This window comes from Myripristis murdjan, chromosome 24 (genome assembly GCF_902150065.1).
Source record: "Myripristis murdjan chromosome 24, fMyrMur1.1, whole genome shotgun sequence".
NCBI classification, from domain to species: domain Eukaryota; kingdom Metazoa; phylum Chordata; class Actinopteri; order Holocentriformes; family Holocentridae; genus Myripristis; species Myripristis murdjan.
In genome coordinates this window covers 29,421,959-29,442,141 of record NC_044003.1, presented here as the reverse complement: position 1 = coordinate 29,442,141, position 20,183 = coordinate 29,421,959, and the positions used below count along the sequence as shown (strand labels likewise).

Here is a 20,183-nt window from a genome sequence, read left to right as displayed (position 1 = left end):
GCTGAGAGGAGGAGGCGGGCTCAACCCAGATCATCACTGCACAACAACCCGTCGTGGAGGGCGTGTCACACTCATACAGAAAACATTACTACATTGGGGTCATTTGGGGAAAAATTAAAAGAAAGAAAAAAAAAAGCAATCCCTTTTTTGTTTTGGCAAAAAATCATTTGGCTACCAGCAGGAAAAAGGCCCAAGTTGGTTTTCTCAGCTGCAAGTTTTTTTTTTTCTTCTTCCACTTGTTTTTCCTCTTCTGTTGCGCCATCTGTACGGTGGTCTGTTTTGACTGCCTGGTTGTTTCCTCCTGTCAGGACCCCACCTTTGAGGCCAGGCAGGGCAGAGGGTGGCATCAATCCATGCCTCAGCAGATCAGACCACTCTGGAGGAGAAGACGCGCCTAATAGCAGTCGGGGCTGGTCAGAGTATGTTTAAGCTTCCCTGTTACTGTCCAAGGCACTTCTTTTGTCCGTTTTTTTTTTTTTTTTTTCCTTTTTCTTTTTCTTTTCTGGATCGCTCGGGTTTGGCTGCAACCTACAATGAAGAGGAAGTGAAATTCAGTGCTGTCTCAGACTTGGCAGCGTCTGGGAAATTATTTCCCTTCCAAAAATGAATCATGAAAAATAAATCAAGAAGCATGCACCATTTGCCAAAGATCTGGCGCTCATGCTGTGCCGCAGTTATGTGTTGGCACGCATATCACTGCTTTCAGCGGTTGTAACAATGCATGTGTAAGACAGAGAAAAACATTATCTCTACACTGTGAGAAACAGAAGGGAATTAAGAGTACCAAGAGTGCATCTATTTGTTGTTCAAACCACAAACAGCACATTGAACGACATGTTACTATGTCACTGATTGACTTAGATTTTCAAGCTGAAACAGGGATTTTCTGCATTAAAACCTGAGAAAAAAGTGACCTGTGCACTAAAAGACCATCCCAGTGATTTTGAATGTTTGATTAATTAATACTATAATTGACCTGATTTTTATATTGCAACAAACCAATTTGCAAATCATGTGGCGGTACTAAACATTTCCCGACACACAATCAAAATCCTTCAATTTTCACATTTGAATTTTTGGTTGAAACAGCCACCTTAAAATGTTCTGCTTCTACGGCAAACAAAGTCATCAACATTCATGAACCATAGAGCTGACAACTGGCTGTGGAAAGTGAAAGTTTCCCCAGGGACTATTTTCCCTGGTGGAGGGAGCCTTTCACTCCGCCCAATTTCAAGTCATCCAAAACACAACAGTGTTGCTGCTTTTAGGAAAACTAATGTGGACGACTTTATTACAGTGATGGAATACTGGTGTGAAGAAAGTTTGAAGTCTCTGAAAGTTCATTTTCATATCATAGTGGAATGAAAGGGAGGAAAATAATATAGAAGTATACATCTTGTAGTTATTAGGCTAAACATGCAAATCACTGGTATGTCCCTTTACCCTTCACTAGCATAGAAGCCAGTCTTTACATGTTTTCCCATTTTACCTGTGTTTTGTCACATATCACTATCAAACTCTTAATATGTCCTTAGTTTCACCTTACATTGCAGTTCTTAATTCCAAACTAAACCCCTTAGTTCCACTTGAAATCAAGTGGAAAACAGATGATGGACCTTAAAATTTCCTAATCCCCACACAAATTCCCTTAATTTTCTTTCAACTTTTCAGTATCTTGAAAAGACCTGACTTATGAATTAGTGCCATTTTCAAGAACAAATGGAGTTTTGATCATTGAGGAGAAAAGGCTGTTCTTGGCCTTTAAGTGTCTTAAATCCATAGGCAGGCCCAATGAGACGAATCCTGTTTCCTAGTGATCTGTATTTCACATGCATATCACAGCTGTGGTCAGTGCACCCTCCCTTTGTGCAATCTCAACTCACCAGCACTTTTACTATATTTCTTAGATTCCTATATTTCTTTGACTACACTTCTCATGTCTCCTCATTGAAACAAACCGCTGGAAAGCACTCATGACAAAACGAACAGGCTATGAAATGTGGCCCAGTACCTTTGAGTGCGCTACCCCTCTGTGCACTGCGGGCTGCCGGCTAGCCGTGTGAGAAGCCGCGCACATCTTTTGAAGTCTGAGAAGAGAAAGATGAGACGGAGACACTTACAAAATGTAGCCTACATACGACATGCAGGCTTGTAAAGACGGCGCTCTGCCTCTCTGCAATCCTTTAGTCCATGAGAAACATGTTGTTCTGGGACTATATGGATCAACCAAGAGGAGCATAACTCATTGTGGGGATCATTATGACTGCAGCTTACATGCAGGTATTGTGCAATCCCGGGTGTTGTGGTAGAGTCTGTACACATGCTTCCTGCACTTGGGACTGAAGTACAGAGGACCTGAAAGAGAGCAGGTTTTCAGATTAATTCCAGGTCTCTAGCCACCTGCCCAAGCATCCATTCCATAGACATTACCCACGGCTATCATTCTCTTTTATTACCTGTGACGCCCCCCCTCCATGATAATCTGTCTTTCATGTTTTCTGCTTTTATAGGGAACTTTTATAGGGAATCTCTCTCTCTCTCTCTCTCTCTCTCTCTCTCTCTCTCTCTCTCTCTCTCTCTCTCTCTCTCTCCTTTCAAACACACACAAAACACAAGAAACTATGCACATTCATATGCAAGGGCAAGGGTGAGGCTCAGTGCTTACCTGTTAAGTGTTGCAGAAACTTCTGCTTCTTTCTGAGATCTCTGGGAAATATTTCTGTTGAAGGAATGCATAGGGAGCATCAGCCTGTGTCCTCAGCTTACTTGCCTAAACAGTTTTACAACCCTGCGATTATTTGATTGACTGCGCAAACTGTGTAGTGATGCAATTTGTGCGCAAATTAATACGAATCGGTTATATAGTTTGAGAGATGCGTGAATTGCGTGCCGGCCACTCACTGACACACGCAAGCTGATCCGAACTCTTTTCACGAGGTGAGTGATAATAAGGTATTTCCTAATGCACCCCCTTTCCCTTTAATTTCTCTATGCCTGCCGCCCAGATGTCAACACGCAACTCACCTATAATTTGATCCCCTCTGTCTGATTTGAGGTTACGTAAATCCCTTGGCTCCGCTGAGGGCTCTCTCGCCGGGGATGTTCGCGGGGAAACCGTCTCTGCCCTGCTCCGACCTCGGCTCTCCTCCACGTGTTTCACGACGTCCGCTGTCCGCCTGAGGCTCTGCGCGTCCCTGCCGCTCACAGTAGGGGCTGCCGTGGGCGCGCTCTCGCCACAGTGGCTGGTAAGAGCGCACATGAGCAGCACTAGTCCCATAGTGACGGAGCTGCGCAGTCCGCTCATAGCTCCAGTAGACCGACCGAAAAAGTGAACTCCTTCTCTGTCTTTTTTGAGGGGGGCGAGTTTTAAACCAGCCACCTGCAAGAGAGGACCATCACACAAGACACATCAGGCCACTGTAACCCCAGGGCATACATCCCAGAGCGTGTCGCTTCAGTTGCCAGTGAAAACTTCCGCAATCTGCTGATATAATTAGACAAATGACTTATACCAGCCTAAAGGTCACCGAGTTGACCGGCAAGGGCGCACAGCTCACATGCAGCATCCTGAACGCTCCTCTGACATCTTCAACATATTGCTTTCAAATATATGTCCGGCCATTTTGCTCACTGTTCCGTTTTAATGAGAAAAATGCAGGATCAATTTGGACTCCGTTAGGCTAAGACATGTCAAGTGCACACACTTTGCCAGCGGAGTCGCAGCCCAGGCCCTCCAAACTTTGATCACTTGGGCGCAACCTTTACAGCCTACTTCTTGTCAGCCCGGATCTGCCTGCCTGTGTGTCCCACTCAGCTGCGCTCATGTTCTCACTAAGCCAACTGAACCATGCGCCCTTCACAAACTTTTTTATCGAGGCAATTCAATGTGCTATTTTAGCCAAACCACGTAAAATAAATCAGTGTAGATAAGTTTTATGATAGACTTTTACGCCTCCGTTGTCAGCCCGAGAAGGGCTTTAGCCATGAGCCTTTTGGGTTGAATTACTTGGTTATACGTTTGTTGTCTAGCAAACTTCAGAGTGAGAGAACTGGCTACTGAAAAAGTGCAGATTGCGTCATTACCTTTAGGCCCTCGGTCTGTTCAAATTTGAAAACTTCCTGTGCGTCCAGTGGTGATCAAAATGCAAAGAAAACCGTGGATCGCAGGATCACTGTAGGTTCCTGGTAGTGTCCAATCCTTTATATGTCCTTTCCAAGTCACCTCGTCTCTATAGCAGATGGAAAAACCTCTGAAGTTAAAGTTGAAGCTGACCAGCATCAGTGGTCATCCTCTATTCCTTGGCTGCCCGGGGAGAGATCTGAAAAACAGCTAGGAGAGCCGGGTCCCCGGCTCCTGTGCGCGTCTCGGCTCAAGTGTCAGATCCTTCGCCAAGGTGAAGCTCACTTTTTATTCTGGCAAGCAGATGAGGCGACCTGTCCCAAGTGGGTTACTCCGCCATGACTTTAATTACAAGAAACATTGTGGGCACTCCTGAAGGGAAAAAAAAAGTCAATTTAAGTTTCCCGACCATCACTCGAATGCCGTGTGAAGTTTTCTGCGCCCCCTCCTTTCCGTTACTCCACTTACAGGCTATCTGCGAAACGCGGTTACAGGAAGCGTTTTTCTGCGTTGCCTTCGACTGAGATTTCCAGCCCGACACACACCACCGACAGATACCGGCATCTCAGTGCAAATATTCTCATAACTCACTGGCGATTCTCAGAACCACATTTAAATCCATGTTGCTCGCGCGCTTTAAATCCACAATGGAGATTACAAATACAATTACGCACCGCTAACGATCACGGTTTGGAGATCAATTACGCGCCGATTTATAAAGCCTGGTACAGTAGCGGTTTGCTGGTCGGACCAACACACTACAGCTGAATTTTTACCGCACTCCTCAAAGTAGATTAACTTGTACTAGCCTGCCGTCGTCTGTACAAAGCCCTTTAAGTGAAGGCAAGCAATTGGCTCCCATTCTGTATTTCCCTCCCCCTTGAAAGTGTGGAGTAGTTTGCTATATCGCAAAGACAAGATAAGGCAAAGCGACACATTACAAACAAACAAACAAACAAACAAACAAAAAAGCCTGAATGTCAAACCACAACTTCCAAAAACATTAAGATTAATTGTACGTACGATATTTAACCACTTGGTGACAACATCGCTTCATTGAAATGCCCGCGGAAATCGGGCGCTCACTTTAATCGTTATCTTATCCGATTACAGGATGGCAGATATAATTACATGGGGAAACCTCAAGGCATTTTGTTATAGCCCAGAGCCGCATGTGGAACGCCTCATGTCGCCGTGCGTAAAGGCTTGGTGCTGAAAGGACAGCGCGCAGTGGCACCCAGCTGCACCTCATTCCACACTGCGGCTCGCACACACATACACACACACACACACACACACACACACACACACACACACACACACACTCACACACACACACACTCCTGCATTTGCTCACCAGTGTTGGCTGGTAATGTGTTGCAGTCATTTGCTAATTTTTACTAGGTGCAAGTGATGTAACTAGATACTAATTCAGTTTTATTCCAAATAATAGTTGCTTCTCTTATTGTACATCAGACCACCTTCATTCTCCATTCATCTCCCTCACCAACTGGCTGACGTCCTCCACACTGACTGGCTGTGCTTTAGCCGGACTGGCACAAAGCCTTACTTGCTGGAAACATTGGAGAAGTATTCCCTCTACTTCCATTTCATTAAAACAACCCAGAACAAGGGCATTAGACCTTGGCGCCTATTAATTTCCCTAATGATTCACAGAAGAAATAAGTGAGTTGTCTTGATTTCTGAAGATCAGAGAGGATGCATCCGGTACAAACTGGGTGTGTGATGGAAAGCATTTCGGCGAATTTCTGCTCCCTGGAAGCAATAAGAGAAGGAATGGCACGCAATGACTAATATGGAGTCTTTCAAGTACTTTTTCAGAAGTGCACTAATAAAGAGATGGCAGGTGCGGGTTTTGACCGCTGACTTGCCTGTGGTGGAAAGTGAGAGCAGGTTTTCCCCCGACATACATGATGAGAACAGCATTAATAACTATTAGGACCACAGCAATACATTGCAACAAATCAGCATCCCAGTGCCACATCAAACCAAGAGGCATAGGCTATTACATATTTGTAGATGCAGGCCATCTAACAGCACATTCTACTCGATGTTTTGGCTGAGGGACAGACCAACTAAACCCATCATCCTGCCACAGCTACTTCTGCTCTATGTTCAGCTTATCCTTTCTCTTTTTTAAATGCACAATCAAAATTTATTGCCCATGTAAATCTTTTTTTTATGTCCACAATGTGCTTTTGGTTTGCAGATGGAAAATTAGCTTTTAAGCGATTGCTTTTATTTAGACTGTAATTGTGTTGATGTACATGTTACTCTGGAGTTTAGGGAAAACTGCAAATGTAATAAAAGCTTTTACGGGCTCATACACACATATTCACGTTTAGGTGTCACATGCCTTCAGTTTTTGCATGAATTATCTCGTACATACATTAAAGACTGAGAAAAAAAAAACATGCGTCTCACACTGAGTGACTCACTATGGAATTGAAAGCCAGCTCTTGCCACACTCTTTTTCAACAGGGGGCGCCATACTGCAGTCACTGAACCTTTGAGGAGCCGCATAGATTTCCATTTGATTTGTATAGACTGTAACGTCTGGATTTAACTTTTATAAAATGTTCAGGCAGTGGAATGCAGAGAGTGAGGTGCTAGTACCGTGCCAAAGTGGTGCACTGGGAGAAATTTTAGTTCCATTACAGCAAAATATAGTTTACCACAGGGATTTCTGAATGGGTTCAGTTGGCAGATGATTACAAAAGGAAAGATGATGAACTGTTTCATTGTTGTCACTCATGGTTGTGTGTTCATAAATGACCTGTTCAGTCTGTGAATGCAGGCTGTGGTGTTTTTACTAGACAGCTGGCTCACCACCATAAACTGATGCCTGATGCCACTTGATTTCTTTCAAAAACATTTTTTTTTTTTAAGTTTTATTTCAAATGAAATTGCAAGAAAATTACACAAAATTACCCCAAATCTTAGAGAAATAAAAATTCAAGAAAATTACCATGAAATTAAGTTTGTATTTAGGTTCATGTTTTGCACAGTTAAAAAAAAAAAAAAAAATACACACATATAAAACATGACAAAGATAACAACTGACATCCAGTGTAGGGAGAGGCAAAAAAACAAACAAACAAAAAAAAAAAACCTAGTGGGCTTATTAGAAGCCTCCACCTAAAAACTGTTAAAGATTGCCATAAAATTACTGGAATATGTAATAAATAAATGAATAAATAAATAAATAAAATTTGTTAAAAACAAAACAAAACAAAACACCACAACATTAGAATTTAAAAAAAAAAAGTCCCACAAAAATTGTCAAAAAATGGCAATAAAAAGAAATTGTGAATTTTGTTCAGAGGGTGAAGTAAAACCTTTCAACATAAAAGCCCACCTACAGGTTTGTGGGTTTCAGAGAGTTAAACTTAACCAGTTACTTTTGTGCATTTTTAACAAAGCTCTGCTGTGCCTCGTCCTCTTCAGCTGCGGTCCCTTGTGTGCACTCGTGTGAAAACTTTGAAGACATGACACCGAACACGTGCAGCTGAACGAGTTATGCTCCTGCTTGTTCAGAGCATATTCTTTTAGTGAGAGTGCAAATGAGCTCCATGACAGTCAATAACTTTGTCACAGACCCTAAGAATGAAAAAATAAAACTGTTGTGCATTTTTGAGACAGTGTAATTGTCCCGCAAACTAACTACAACATCATGTGTGAAATTTTATCACATGTGACTAAACTGTCCTAATCTTTCCAAAAATCCTTGTCCACTGTGCATTCAGATATAGCCTTATGGATGACTTGACTGTTGTGTAACCTCACATTATCCAGAAGCTGTGTGGATGCAGCTGTTTGACCTTTATTTAACTTAAATATGGTCACAAGTTTAACTGAGCCTTTTCCTGTGCTCATAACACCCTGAGTCACATCCAAATGATCTTCGGCCATGACCCCTGCTTCCTCAGTGTTCTTGTATTTTCACATGGTCACCTTGTTCCCTGTGCCACATGGAGGGGACGGAGCTGGAGGTTAATGGTCAGTATGTAGCTTTGAGAGAGAAATTCTAGAGCACATCTAAAAATTACATTACAGTTACACAATTACAACAAACAAACTATCCTCACAGGGAAAATGGCTCCCCAGCTGAAAAGTTACCAATTCACTGTAGTTTACATACATATTAACTGTTCAAAAAAGCATCTTCAGGGCTTCTGTTTGGTTTAAAGTGCTCAAAAATGATAGATTTTTCTCTTCTGATTTGTTAAATTAGTGCACCTTTAAGCACATCTCAATTTACACAGCTTTCTGTAATAGTTACCTTCTTTTTAAGCTGATAAAAAGCTTATACATCATTATATATACTGTATTATATGCCACATTACAATACATTTGAGGCTGATGACAGTTTGATTAAAGTATATTTATTCAAATAAAATCTAAATTCGTGCTGCTCTGGTATTCAGTGTCAAAAACAGTTTCAAAGCTCACACTATGTTTTTTTTTTTCATGTACAGTTGCATCACTGGTACAGGCAGCATGGCAGACCTCGTGGATGCGGTGCTATCAGCATGATGATTGACTTGTACTCTCTGAGTGAGCTGCTCCATTTGTTGCTGAACTTCTTTGTGATATTTCTTTTCTGAAGCACAACTTGAATGATTAAAGGAGGATGTGGTCTCCTTTCTAACCCCTGGACGTGCCTCTCTCTCACCGAGTGCCCTGTCCAAGTTGAAAATTTCACTTCCTTATGGTGTTATTCAAGGGCAGCTTTTCATCTTCGTCAAAGAGCAAGGTCTTCTCCGGTCGTGGCCACAGCAAAGGAACTCGCTTCTGTAATCAAGGATGTTGAAATATTTTCATTTGTGGGAGGTCAGGTACGCCGACACCTTTCAGAAAAACACACATGGAAATCTTGATAGTTAATCAATTTTGAAAAAAAGATTTCAAACACACACACACACACACACACACACACACACCCTTCCCCTCTAGCTGTTGTGTAGGACAGTAGAGGTGCTATCTTCCTCTCAGTGTTACTGAGTGCTGGATACTGGCTGGATGCTCCAAATGCTAACTGTTAGCCTCCTGCCATTGAGGTGGACTTCCCCCCAGCTAACACGCTTAAAAAAACAGAAACTGCCTTAAACTACTCGAGGAGGTTTAACATCACTTTACAAGTGTTACTTTCCAAAACAAAGGTGCACATGCAACTATCAAGCACATGGAGAATAGTTTTGGTCAAATTAATGTTTAAAACTGTATTTTTCCTTTTAGTAACATTCAGAAAGATCCGGTAACTTCTGCACTCCCTGTATCACTCCGCCAGAGGAGCAGCTTTCCCTTTGCCACAAGTCAATGTGATATCATGGGAGGGTGTATAAATACCACTGCACTTTTTAAGTTAATTTCATGTATTATCACTATGCTATTTTTTTTTTTTTTTTTTTTTTTTTTTTTGCTATTTGCATGTCATTTAACACGATTTGGTCTTCCATTGTGAAAAGATGGCATGTCCAGGTGAGGCAATATAAAGAGTGACAAAGTCCACATAAGGAGGTGGTCGGGTCAACAGAAGACAGGACGTTTGCGTGTGAGACTGAAGTTCGATTCCTGTGTGAAGCGAGACTGGTGTTTGTTTTCACCGTTGTCTAGAAGTATGTGCACTGTGGCATGAAAAGCATCTCTTCTTAGCTGAAGTTTATGGGGATCAAACAGCATTAAATGATTCGCGGAAAGCAAAAAAAAAAAAAAAAAAAAGCATAGTCATAAAATGTGAAATGAGTCCCCAAAACTGCTATGTTAGGAAGAGATCATGGTTTGGATGAAAATACTTTGTCGACACAGGAAACAAACAGCAGTGTTGCTTTACACAGCCCACCCCAACCCCCTCCTTCTGTAGGCGTTCTCCCTCTGTATACTGTGTCACCTGCACAGGCTGGACAAGTAGGCCTGTATTTGTGTAGCCATGCTGTTTTCCCACCCTAAATGACTAACTGCTGTCCTGACGCTGCTTTCCGAGCCAGACTTTCTCTCCATGTGTTTCTGGTCAGAGGAGATCCTCCTCAGACACAGTACAACACCCCCACCTCCCCCTCCAGCCCCACCCGCCTCTCACCGCTGTGGATTCTTCACTCTCTGTCTTGTCTCTCTTCATCTTCTTGTCTCTCTTTTTCTCCTGGGCCCTTTCTCCCATTTATCCTCTGGTCTCCATCTTTTCTTTCTCTCCATTTCACTCTTAAACCTCCCGAGGGTGCCGATTCATTTACTACAATTGCATTGGCAAATTCACAGCGCCTCCCACCACTGCCGACAGTAATGGCGCTAACTGTTTTCCCCTCTCCTTCATCATCTATCATCGTTAATCCTGAATCACATCTTTGTCCTTTGTTTTGGCCTGCTTGGTTTATGTCATCATTTTGCTGGCCCAACCATCTGCTTCTCTCCCTCTCTCCCGCTGTCCACCTCTCTCCCTCCCTCTGTCACATACAATTGCTGCTCAATGTACACAGTACCCTTATATATGTGAGAAGCAGTCAGGCTTTCTGAATCTCTTGTGCCTTCACTGATCTGAGCATATCCTCCTCTTTGCCCATCCATTCCAAAATTTCTCAACAAATGCAAAATTCCTTACCTTTTTACATTACTCTGTCACAAAATGAAACCAGAGACTACATTGTGTATTAGCTCTGCTTCTCACAGGTATCACTGGCAATGTAAACAAAACCCAAGCTTTTTTAATACTGGCATAGCTTGAACTGAGTGCAGACAGTCACATTCGCCTGTTACGTATCAGTCATGCCATTATTTCTCTAGGTCCACAGTAAAACATGAGAATTTGTGATTGCATTCAGTGCTAAAAAGTGTTTATTGCTTGCATGTTGATAGGCACGTTCCCTCAAGAGTGGACATCATGTAAAATGGTACATCAGGCCCAGATGTTCCCTGGTTCGGTCATTTCCACTATGAATGGATTCCTCATGCCCCAACTAAGAATTGTTCTTCACAAGGAGTTGTTGGCTTATCCCTTGTACTGAATTCTCCAAAAAAACATGAAAGTGTCATTGTAATTGTGAAAAAAATGCAATTCTTCTCTGTTTATGCATTGTTTTGTTTTTTACTTTGTTTTGTTTTGTTTCTCCTCCGATTCAATAAAATTTAAAGCATCATTGTCCTATGCTGTCAAAATGAAAAATGAGCTCATGTTCCCTGATTGCAAAATTGCAGGTTTTTGGTTGCAAAGTTCATACTGCTGAGCCAATAAGAAATGTGTTTCTCACCCCAGGGCCACAGAGTGGAGGGAATATGAAAACATTCCCCACCAGAATAAAAATAATGCAGAAAAAAGAAAAACGGACTGCAGCTGAAAGGCTTTATTTACATATAGTCTGTGCTGAATCCAAATAAGATACACCAAAGCAGGAGTGCATGCACTGGCCCACACCTCTAGCTCGACGTGGGAGCGGCATCATTGGATCTAGGTCAAGTGGGAGCATCAGCCCCTCCCAGAGGTCCATTCGCCCAGGTGTAGCCGCGACATGCCACTCTCCCTGAAACTGTCAGATTCTGCTCGTGGAAAGTAAATGAGAAACGCACTGAGGTGACCTTGAGCAAGGCAGTTAACCTGTAATCGCTCCAGTGCTCTTAGGCCAACTGAAGACACACAGGTTTGAATGTGAGCTAATGCATGACACACCGACTCTCCTTTTCAGCAGCGCCATTTGCTCTGTCAGGGTGTGCCTGCACGAAACCTGGACATGTCTGCGTGCATGTGTAAGCGAGAGTAAACATGTGTACATTATGCATTGATTTTCTTTGATACTGAAAGCAGTGGACAGATTGCGGATGTGGAGGGAGGAAGAGTATTAGTGCACGATTGGTGGTTGGATCACTTAAGCACATGGTCTGTATTAACAAACCATGTCTGGCAGAAACTTGACACAGTTCAGAATAAATGTAGGAGCTCCAGATTAAATCATGTTCAGGTGTAGGAAATAAGGAGGAATCCACTTGATCTTTTAACCTTTTGTTTTGGAACACCCAGATTCAAGCACACACACACACACACACACACACACACATGTTGGTTTCCATCACTTCTGGGGACATTACATTGACTTACATTCATTTCCTGGAGATTTATCCTAACCTTAACCCTAACCACTACCTGCCTAACCCTAACCCTAACCCTAACCTTAACCTAACCCTAAAGTTATCTTAGCTTTAAATCAAGTCTTCACCCTAAAATTAATGATTTTCACTTATGGGGACTTGCTTTTTGTCCCCATAAGGGAGGCGAGTCCCCACAACATGACTGTGTAAACAGATGTATGTCCCCACAACATTAGCAATACCAGGTACACACACACACACACACACACACACACACAATGTGTATATGTGTATATAAGTTTGTGTGTGTTTGTGTGAGTGTATATATATGTATGTATATACACACACAGACACACACATACACGCACACACGCACACACACACACATACACTCAACATATATATATATATATAGATATATACATATCTATCTATCTATCTATCTATCTATCTATATATATATATATATACATGCATACATACATATAGGTATATACACTCACACAAACACACACAAACTTATATACACATATACACATTATACAAATAGATACATGTGTGTGTGTGTGTGTGTGTGTGTGTGTGTGTGTTGTACATGTGTGTACAACACACACCTCACCTCTCTGTCCTCTGCTGCCTGACGTGCTCACTCAGCAGCTCGTGCTCTTTCTGATGTGCTCGTGGATGTTCCTTGGTTCATCCTGGATAGTGGCTGTGACAGCCGCTAATCCTCGGCTGCTGGACTTTGGGTGGTGCCCTCTGTACATTGTGAGGAGTTTCCATGACCAGGACTACCTGATGACAAATGGCCCACTGGAACAAGGAGGAGTTCAATGCTCAAAGTATCATCGGGCTGAAGAAGGACAAGAAGATGACCATGAGTGAGGCCATGGAAACTGGCAAACAAAGGCTCACAGCTCTGGCTGCCAGGCTAAAGAGATGCACTAGAGTAGTTGAAGCCAAAAGAGTAATTGGCCTGTTCCTCAAAGAACCATTTAAGGAGTACACCCAGCTGCAAAGTAACAAGGGAATAACATCACACCCCAGAGCAGAGACTGAGCGATACTGGAAGAATGTATGTGAGAAGGAGGCATCACACCAATGTCCAGTGGCTGGTGGACCTTGGAGCAAACTACAGAAATGTCCCTAAGCAAGAACCAGTTACCTTTACAGTGGCAAACATGCAACACTGAATCTCCAGCATGAAGAGTTAAGCTGCTCCAGGCCCTGACATGCTTCATGTCTACCTGCTGAAGAAGCCAGCAGCACTCCATGAACGCCTGGCGACAGATCAAGCAGCTGCCAACATCAGGCTCTCACTCTGACTGCCTAACACCAGGGAGAACAATCGTAATCATAGATAGATAGATAGATAAAGATACAGACATTTACAATGTATTACATGACATGATAGTGTTGTAATATCTCACATACCAAGTAAATGAAGATGTATGATCTAATAGGAATTGTATCTTTCAGTTTTAAAATTTGGGTTGAAAAGTTTACCTACTGTTCATGTGAATGGCTAGCCTAATAATTAGAAGTGTCACTGACACTTGTGTCACTGTCACTGAGATGCAATTTAAATGGTAAATGAACGTTTTTCTAGTCTACCGTCCGTTCTTATCGCTTAATATAATGTTTTCCTTACATTCACCCATTCACACAGAGGCAGAGGATACCATGCAAGGTGCCAAGCTGCCCATCAGGAGAGGTTAGGGGTTCAGTGTCTTGCTCAAGGACACTTCGGCATGCTCGAAGGAGGGGCTCCACCAGTGGCAGTCTGTTGTGGCCGCTCCTGTATCTCTAGTTTGTTTTTAATAATCAACTATTTGTTACTGTGTTTTTACCATTTTTAATACTTTTTAACCTTCCTTGGATGTCACAATAACGGATACAAGTTGGTGTTTGATGTTGATGTTGGAACACTTGGACCATCTATGCAAGGTTCAGAGCTGCTGTCTTTTATAAAAATAAAAAAAAAGTGGTTTAAATCCATGTGTGAACTCATAGCACTTGTTTTGCTTTCATTGGATTTCACATGCGAGCATCTGAAGTTTCCCAGTTCCCATGTAAAAATGACATTTCCATCAGTGAATCTTTTCTTTGCGTGCGCAATTAAGATTGTGCATTTGTAAAATAAATAAAGCACTTCACCAGTTAATTGAAACATACACATCTGAGGCAAAAAACACTCACATCTGAATGCAACATGAAAAATATTGCTCACAGATGAAAACTATTTAAAAAAAAAAAAAAAAAAAAAATCCCGCACACAAAGACAGCTTCATGATTTAATGCTCGTGCCAGTGTTTCAGCCATACTGTCTCTGTCAATCATCCATATGAGGCGTGTATTATCTTGTGGTGGTTAACCTCTGATTTGACATCATACATAAAAAACAGTAATGCGTGTAGCTTACAAAATACACATGAAATATTTTCTATAAAGATCAATCAAAAAGATATAAATACATAATGAAGTCATTCAAAAATAAAAATATGTCCAAATAATCTATAAGCAGAATCTGTTAAATGAGATTACAACACACATTGAGACCATGGAGCAAGGCAGTTTTCAGATGGCAGATGTAAAAGGCCTCTTGTTGAGGGAGTAGCTCTCCTGTTCTTGAATTTTACAGTGAAGTGGGAGCAGGGAATTTTATTAAGATGCATTACTCTCCAGAAACATACATCACTTATGATTTAGAAAGAGGGCAAAGGTCGCTATGTGCTAAGTTATGTAGCAGTGTCCAAGCTCAGGCAGCTGAAGCTGGGAGGTTTAACAGCATGCCTGAGGAGCAGCGTTTGTGTGACCTTGGTGTGAATTTCATTTTGGATTTTGTTCTACTGTATATTGAGATGTAAGACAGCTTTTAACTGATCAGATGCATGCAGCAAATCCTCATTTATTTTGGTCTTGTGAATATGTTGAAGTGGCTGAGAGGGAGGGTTTTATTCTCTGCAAAATATTTAGAACAGGCCTAGAAGAAACAACAGAGCATTTGATACCACTAAATATGAATCTAAAAAACTGGACTCTAGGGGGCAGGTTCCCAGACAGGGATTAAGCCTAGCCACAGACTAGGAGCCTTTTACATTGAAATAACTCAAATTCACTTTCATTCATTCATTGAAATAGCCTTAGATTTAACTCAAATCTATATTTAAATAATCTGATCAATCCAGATCAAATATTAGTGTAGTCCTGGAGTAAAAGAGGGTTTGAATTAAACCTCCAAGGAGGAGGGTTTCTCCTCAGATCACTGCTGTGTGTCAGAGGAGAAACAGCCTCCATCCTGTTGTTTCTGGGCTTTTCCAGGTCTAGTTCAGGTTTTATGAGCATCATCAAGTTTTGCAATTAAAGTAATAATCTACAACCTTTTTATATGAATAAATCTCCATTGTGATACTCTCTATCACCAACTGATACTGTACAATAGTGAAGAATTAGAAGTCGATCGCTGAAGCTGACATCATTTGTTTTCTTTATGAAACACATGTTCACATGTATTATGCGGCAAGATTAAAGGGTTAGCGAGGTATGTTGAGTCTAAAGCCAGAGTTTGCCGTGTCACGAAGGCGGCTCGGCTTCATCACCATGGTAGCGTAAGCTGCAAACATAACCTGCTCTGGACCAGGTTATGTTCAGAGTTTCAGCTTAAAATCTGCTTTTTTTGTACCAGTTAACCCTTTAAAATTGACACTGAACATCATCCACAAAATTCAAGAATAATAAGCCACAGCAGCAACATGCTGCTTTGAATGATATTTCTATGCTCGGTTCTTATTTGCTGCCAAGTTCATTTGACACTGCTGGTACTGCATCTAATAAAACACAAAGTCTGTCACACATAGGCCTAATTATATCAATTACATTTATTTCACTTGATATTGACAAAAACTACAGTGATTTACATGTATCCTTCTTTATAGGATAGTGTGAGTTCTAAATTCTTGAGTGTAATGTTTAATTAATGCAAACAAACTGGAAGATAATTTTTGAATTTAAATGATAAGCAATTTTCTGCAAACGTTCTTCTCTGGCCTTATTTGCGGCCACAATGAAAAAAAAAAATTAAAAAAAAATGACATAATGTCCATAATCCATAATGACAGTATGTTCCTACTGAGTGAAGTACACTACCAGTCAAAAGTTTGGACACACCTTCTCATTCAGTGTTTTTTCTTTATTTTTCCTACTTTCTACACTGTAGATACATACTGAAGTACTCAAATATATGAAGCAAGATATATGGAATTTTGTAGCAAAGAAAAAATTGTTAAATAACTCTAAATATGTTTTATATTTTAGATTCCTCAAAGTAGCCACCCTTTGCTTTGTTGACAGCACTGCAAACCCTTCGCCTTCTCTCAGTGAGCTTCATGATGAAGTCACCTGAAATGGTTTTCACTTCACAGGTGTGCCTTATCAGGGTTCATTTGTGGAATTACTTGCCTTCTTAATGGGGTTGGGACCATCAATTGTGTTGTGCCGAAGTCAGGTTACTATACAGCCGACAGCCCTATTGGACAACTGTTAAAATTCATATTATGGCAAGAACCAATCAGCTAAGTAAAGAGACACGACAGTCCATCATTACTTTAAGAACTGAAGGTCAGTCAGACCGCAAATTGCAAAAACTTAAATGTGCCCCCAAGTGCAGTCGCAAAAACCATCAAGTGCTACGACAAAACTGGCTCACATGAGGACCGCCCCAGGAAGGAAGACCAAGAGTCACCTCTGCTTCTGAGGATAAGTTCATCCGAGTCACCAGCCTCAGAAATCGCAAGTTAACAGCAGCTCAGATCAGAGACCAGATAAATGCCACACAGAGTTCTAGTGGCAGACACATCTCTACATCAGCTGTGCAGAGGAGACTGCGGCAATCAGGCCTTTATGGTCAAATAGCTGCTAAGAAACCACTACTAAGGAAAAACAACAAGCAGAAGAGGTTTGTTTGGGCCAAGAAACACAAGGAATGGACATTAGACCAGTGGAAATCTGTGCTTTGGTCTGATGAGATCTTTGGTTCCAACCGCCGCGTCTTTGTGAGACGCAGAAAAGGTGAACGGATGGATTCCACATGCCTGGTTCCCACTGTGAAGCATGGAGGAGGAGGTGTGATGGTGTGGGGGTGTTTTGCTGGTGACACTGTTGGGGATTTATTCAAAATTGAAGGCACACTGAACCAGCATGGCTACCACAGCATCCTGCAGCGACATGCCATCCCATCTGGTTTGCGTTTAGTTGGACCATCATTTATTTTTCAACAGGACAATGACCCCAAACACACCTCCAGGCTGTGTAAGGGCTATTTGACCAAGAAGGAGAGTGATGGAGTGCTGCGGCAGATGACCTGGCCTCCACAGTCACCGGACCTGAACCCAGTCGAGATGGTTTGGGGTGAGCTGGACCGCAGAGTGAAGGCAAAGGAGCCAACAAGTGCTAAACACCTCTGGGAACTCCTTCAGGACTGTTGGAAAACCATTTCAGGTGACTACCTCTTGAAGCTCATCAGAGAATGCCAAGAGTGTGCAAAGCAGTAATCAGAGCAAAGGGTGGCTATTTTGAAGAATCTAAAATATAAAACATGTTTTGAGTTATTTCACACTTTTTGTTTACTACATAATTCCATATGTGTTCATTCATAGTTTTGATGCCTTCAGTGAGAATCTACAATGTAATAGTCATGAAAATAAAGAAAAAACTTTTGACTGGTAGTGTAGGTGGTACGTGATTGGTCCATTTTGTGCAGAGGGAGATCACATGACTAAACGCCCCTTTTAATGTGAACGTCCGTGAAAGCCTGGCTTCTCAAAGCCAGTTGATAACCACCATCATGATACTAGTTATCTCAGCTTGGGGCTTTAGGTTTTGTCAAGCAGCTCACACAAAGACAGCCGGGCTCTGTTGAGCGTACAGCACTCTGATCACCAACAGATAGCTGGTTAGTAATGTTGTGGCTAGCTGCTTCTTTTCCTCCACTCCCCTCTATCTCACGTGTTTCACGAACCTTTCAGGCACCTGCTGGCCACCATTGCAGCTGAGGATAGTTGTACATGCATTTTGGTTTAGGAAAGCGGCACTTGTAAAGTGATGTTAAACCTTCTTTGAGTAGATTAAGGTGTTTATTTTTCAGAATGTTAGCTGGGGGGAAGTCCACCTCAATGGCAGGAGGCTAACAGTTAGCATTTGGAGCATCCAGTCAGTATCCAGCACTCAGTAACAATGAGAGGAAGATAGCACCACTACTGTCCTACACAACAGCTAGGGAGGGAGGGAAATCATATCAAATTTTTCAAAATCAAGCTATCCCTTTAACTACAAGATTACAGTACTCTTGCATTGCTGCTTTAAACAGAAACATATGCAGACTGGCTAAAGAAAGAGAAGAAACACATAAAAACATAAGTGCTCTGAATTCACATTTAGGTTTTTATGTGTCACCTCCTGTAACAGTGCAAATGACAGTGATTAGAAACAGATCTGTCCTTCCTCGAAGGGAACAGCCAAAGCGCCTTGTGCAAGTCATTTTTAAAACCCAACTGCTTGTTTTCTAGCAAAGTAAAGTCATCGCTTCTCCAGGATCATGCAGCAGCTCATACATTAGTGCCCCTCTTCATTAAGGTTTGGGTTTTGAACAGAGCTGGCCCAAGCCTTTATGGGGCCTTTTATGCGGCCTCAGTGCCGCCAATACCATTAACTGTCCTCAATGCTTGATTCATCACACACCTAAATCTAACACACCTTTTATCAGTTTTATTAGTTGTAGCTGTGTTGCTTACCTGATACTGATGGATTCCTTATGTCATCTGGTTTCATATGATGCCAGTATCTTCACTCTAACTTTAAAACTTTTCCTGGGACAGCCTCTGAAAGACAGCCCCCTGGCAGGCCCCTGGATCATTACTCGTGCTCCTGGGGGCCCTCTGGTGGCCACGGGAGCCCTAAGCAGGCATTTGGCTTGCTTATGCCCTGGTTTTGAAACAGATATTGGTGTTGAAATCCTAATACCATATGATCACCAAAGTAATATGTGCAGCTGTTTTACTCTCCATGAATCAGCCACTTCTAAGTTGCATTATAACGTATTTGTGGTTAACCATCATTATCACCAAATCTATAAGAAGAAAGTGGAAATGCTTCTGCATGCTAAGCGTAGTTATGAATTCACTTGGAACCAAAGGAAACATGAATATATCACTCGGTAATCTAATAGTTAAACCAGCCTAACTGAGGATACACTGAGAGAAGAATGCAAGACATTCAGTTAGAGAGGGGAACATTTCAATAGTAGTGTTCATTTTTTTATTCATTTATTTATTTTTTATTCAACTGCCATATGATAAGGAATTTCAAAAACACATACTCCACCCACCCACCCGATTGGAAAGAATCCATGGACGCAAAGTAAACGTTTTTTCTCCATGTAAGATACACATGTTTGTTATTAGAAGTTGGAGTCAGGGAGAGAGAGTGAAGTAAGAGTGAAATTAATGCTTTTTTGTCTTTAATGCTCAGTGTCTTCAGACAAACCTGGCCTGTGAGGCCGTCTTTTGCACATTAAAGATTGACGATGACAGCCTGATTGTGCGATCTCAACCTATGTGTTAACCCCATACACTGAGCTAACTCTGCCATTGGAAAGAGCAAAACAGAAGAGGTGCAAGTCAACAATAAACAGCCTCTCATTTTAAGCAGCTTCAGTGACTCACCCATCACCCACACATCTTACAGAAACACGGAGAGAACACATGTTCACAATGGGTGAGTGGTTGTTACATGTGTGTTTATTTAAGTGCAATATGGAAACTATTATCTCTACAACACTGTAATAGCTTGCTGTGCAGGAATGGCTCTCAACCCCAGCTGTCAGTTTAAATGAAATTTGTGTGTTCTCTAATGGCTGCAGCGACATTTGGCACAGCATTGCCACTTGCCACTCCTTGAGTGCTTGGACATCTTT

The 20,183-nt window shown here is 41.8% G+C and overlaps 1 protein-coding gene across 1 annotated transcript; it reads right to left on the bottom strand.

Annotated features, from left to right (window-relative positions):
- Positions 1-461: 461 nt before the first annotated feature.
- On the bottom strand, positions 462-4,888 carry alkal2a (ALK and LTK ligand 2a). The gene is made up of 6 exons (XM_030047356.1): positions 4,084-4,888; positions 3,025-3,379; positions 2,666-2,719; positions 2,275-2,355; positions 2,012-2,087; positions 462-528 (listed from the first exon to the last, which is right to left on the bottom strand). Exons 2-5 carry the CDS (start codon positions 3,302-3,304, stop codon positions 2,023-2,025), a joined length of 480 nt encoding a protein of 159 aa, XP_029903216.1. The 5' UTR covers positions 3,305-3,379; positions 4,084-4,888; the 3' UTR covers positions 462-528; positions 2,012-2,022.
- Positions 4,889-20,183: the final 15,295 nt, after the last annotated feature.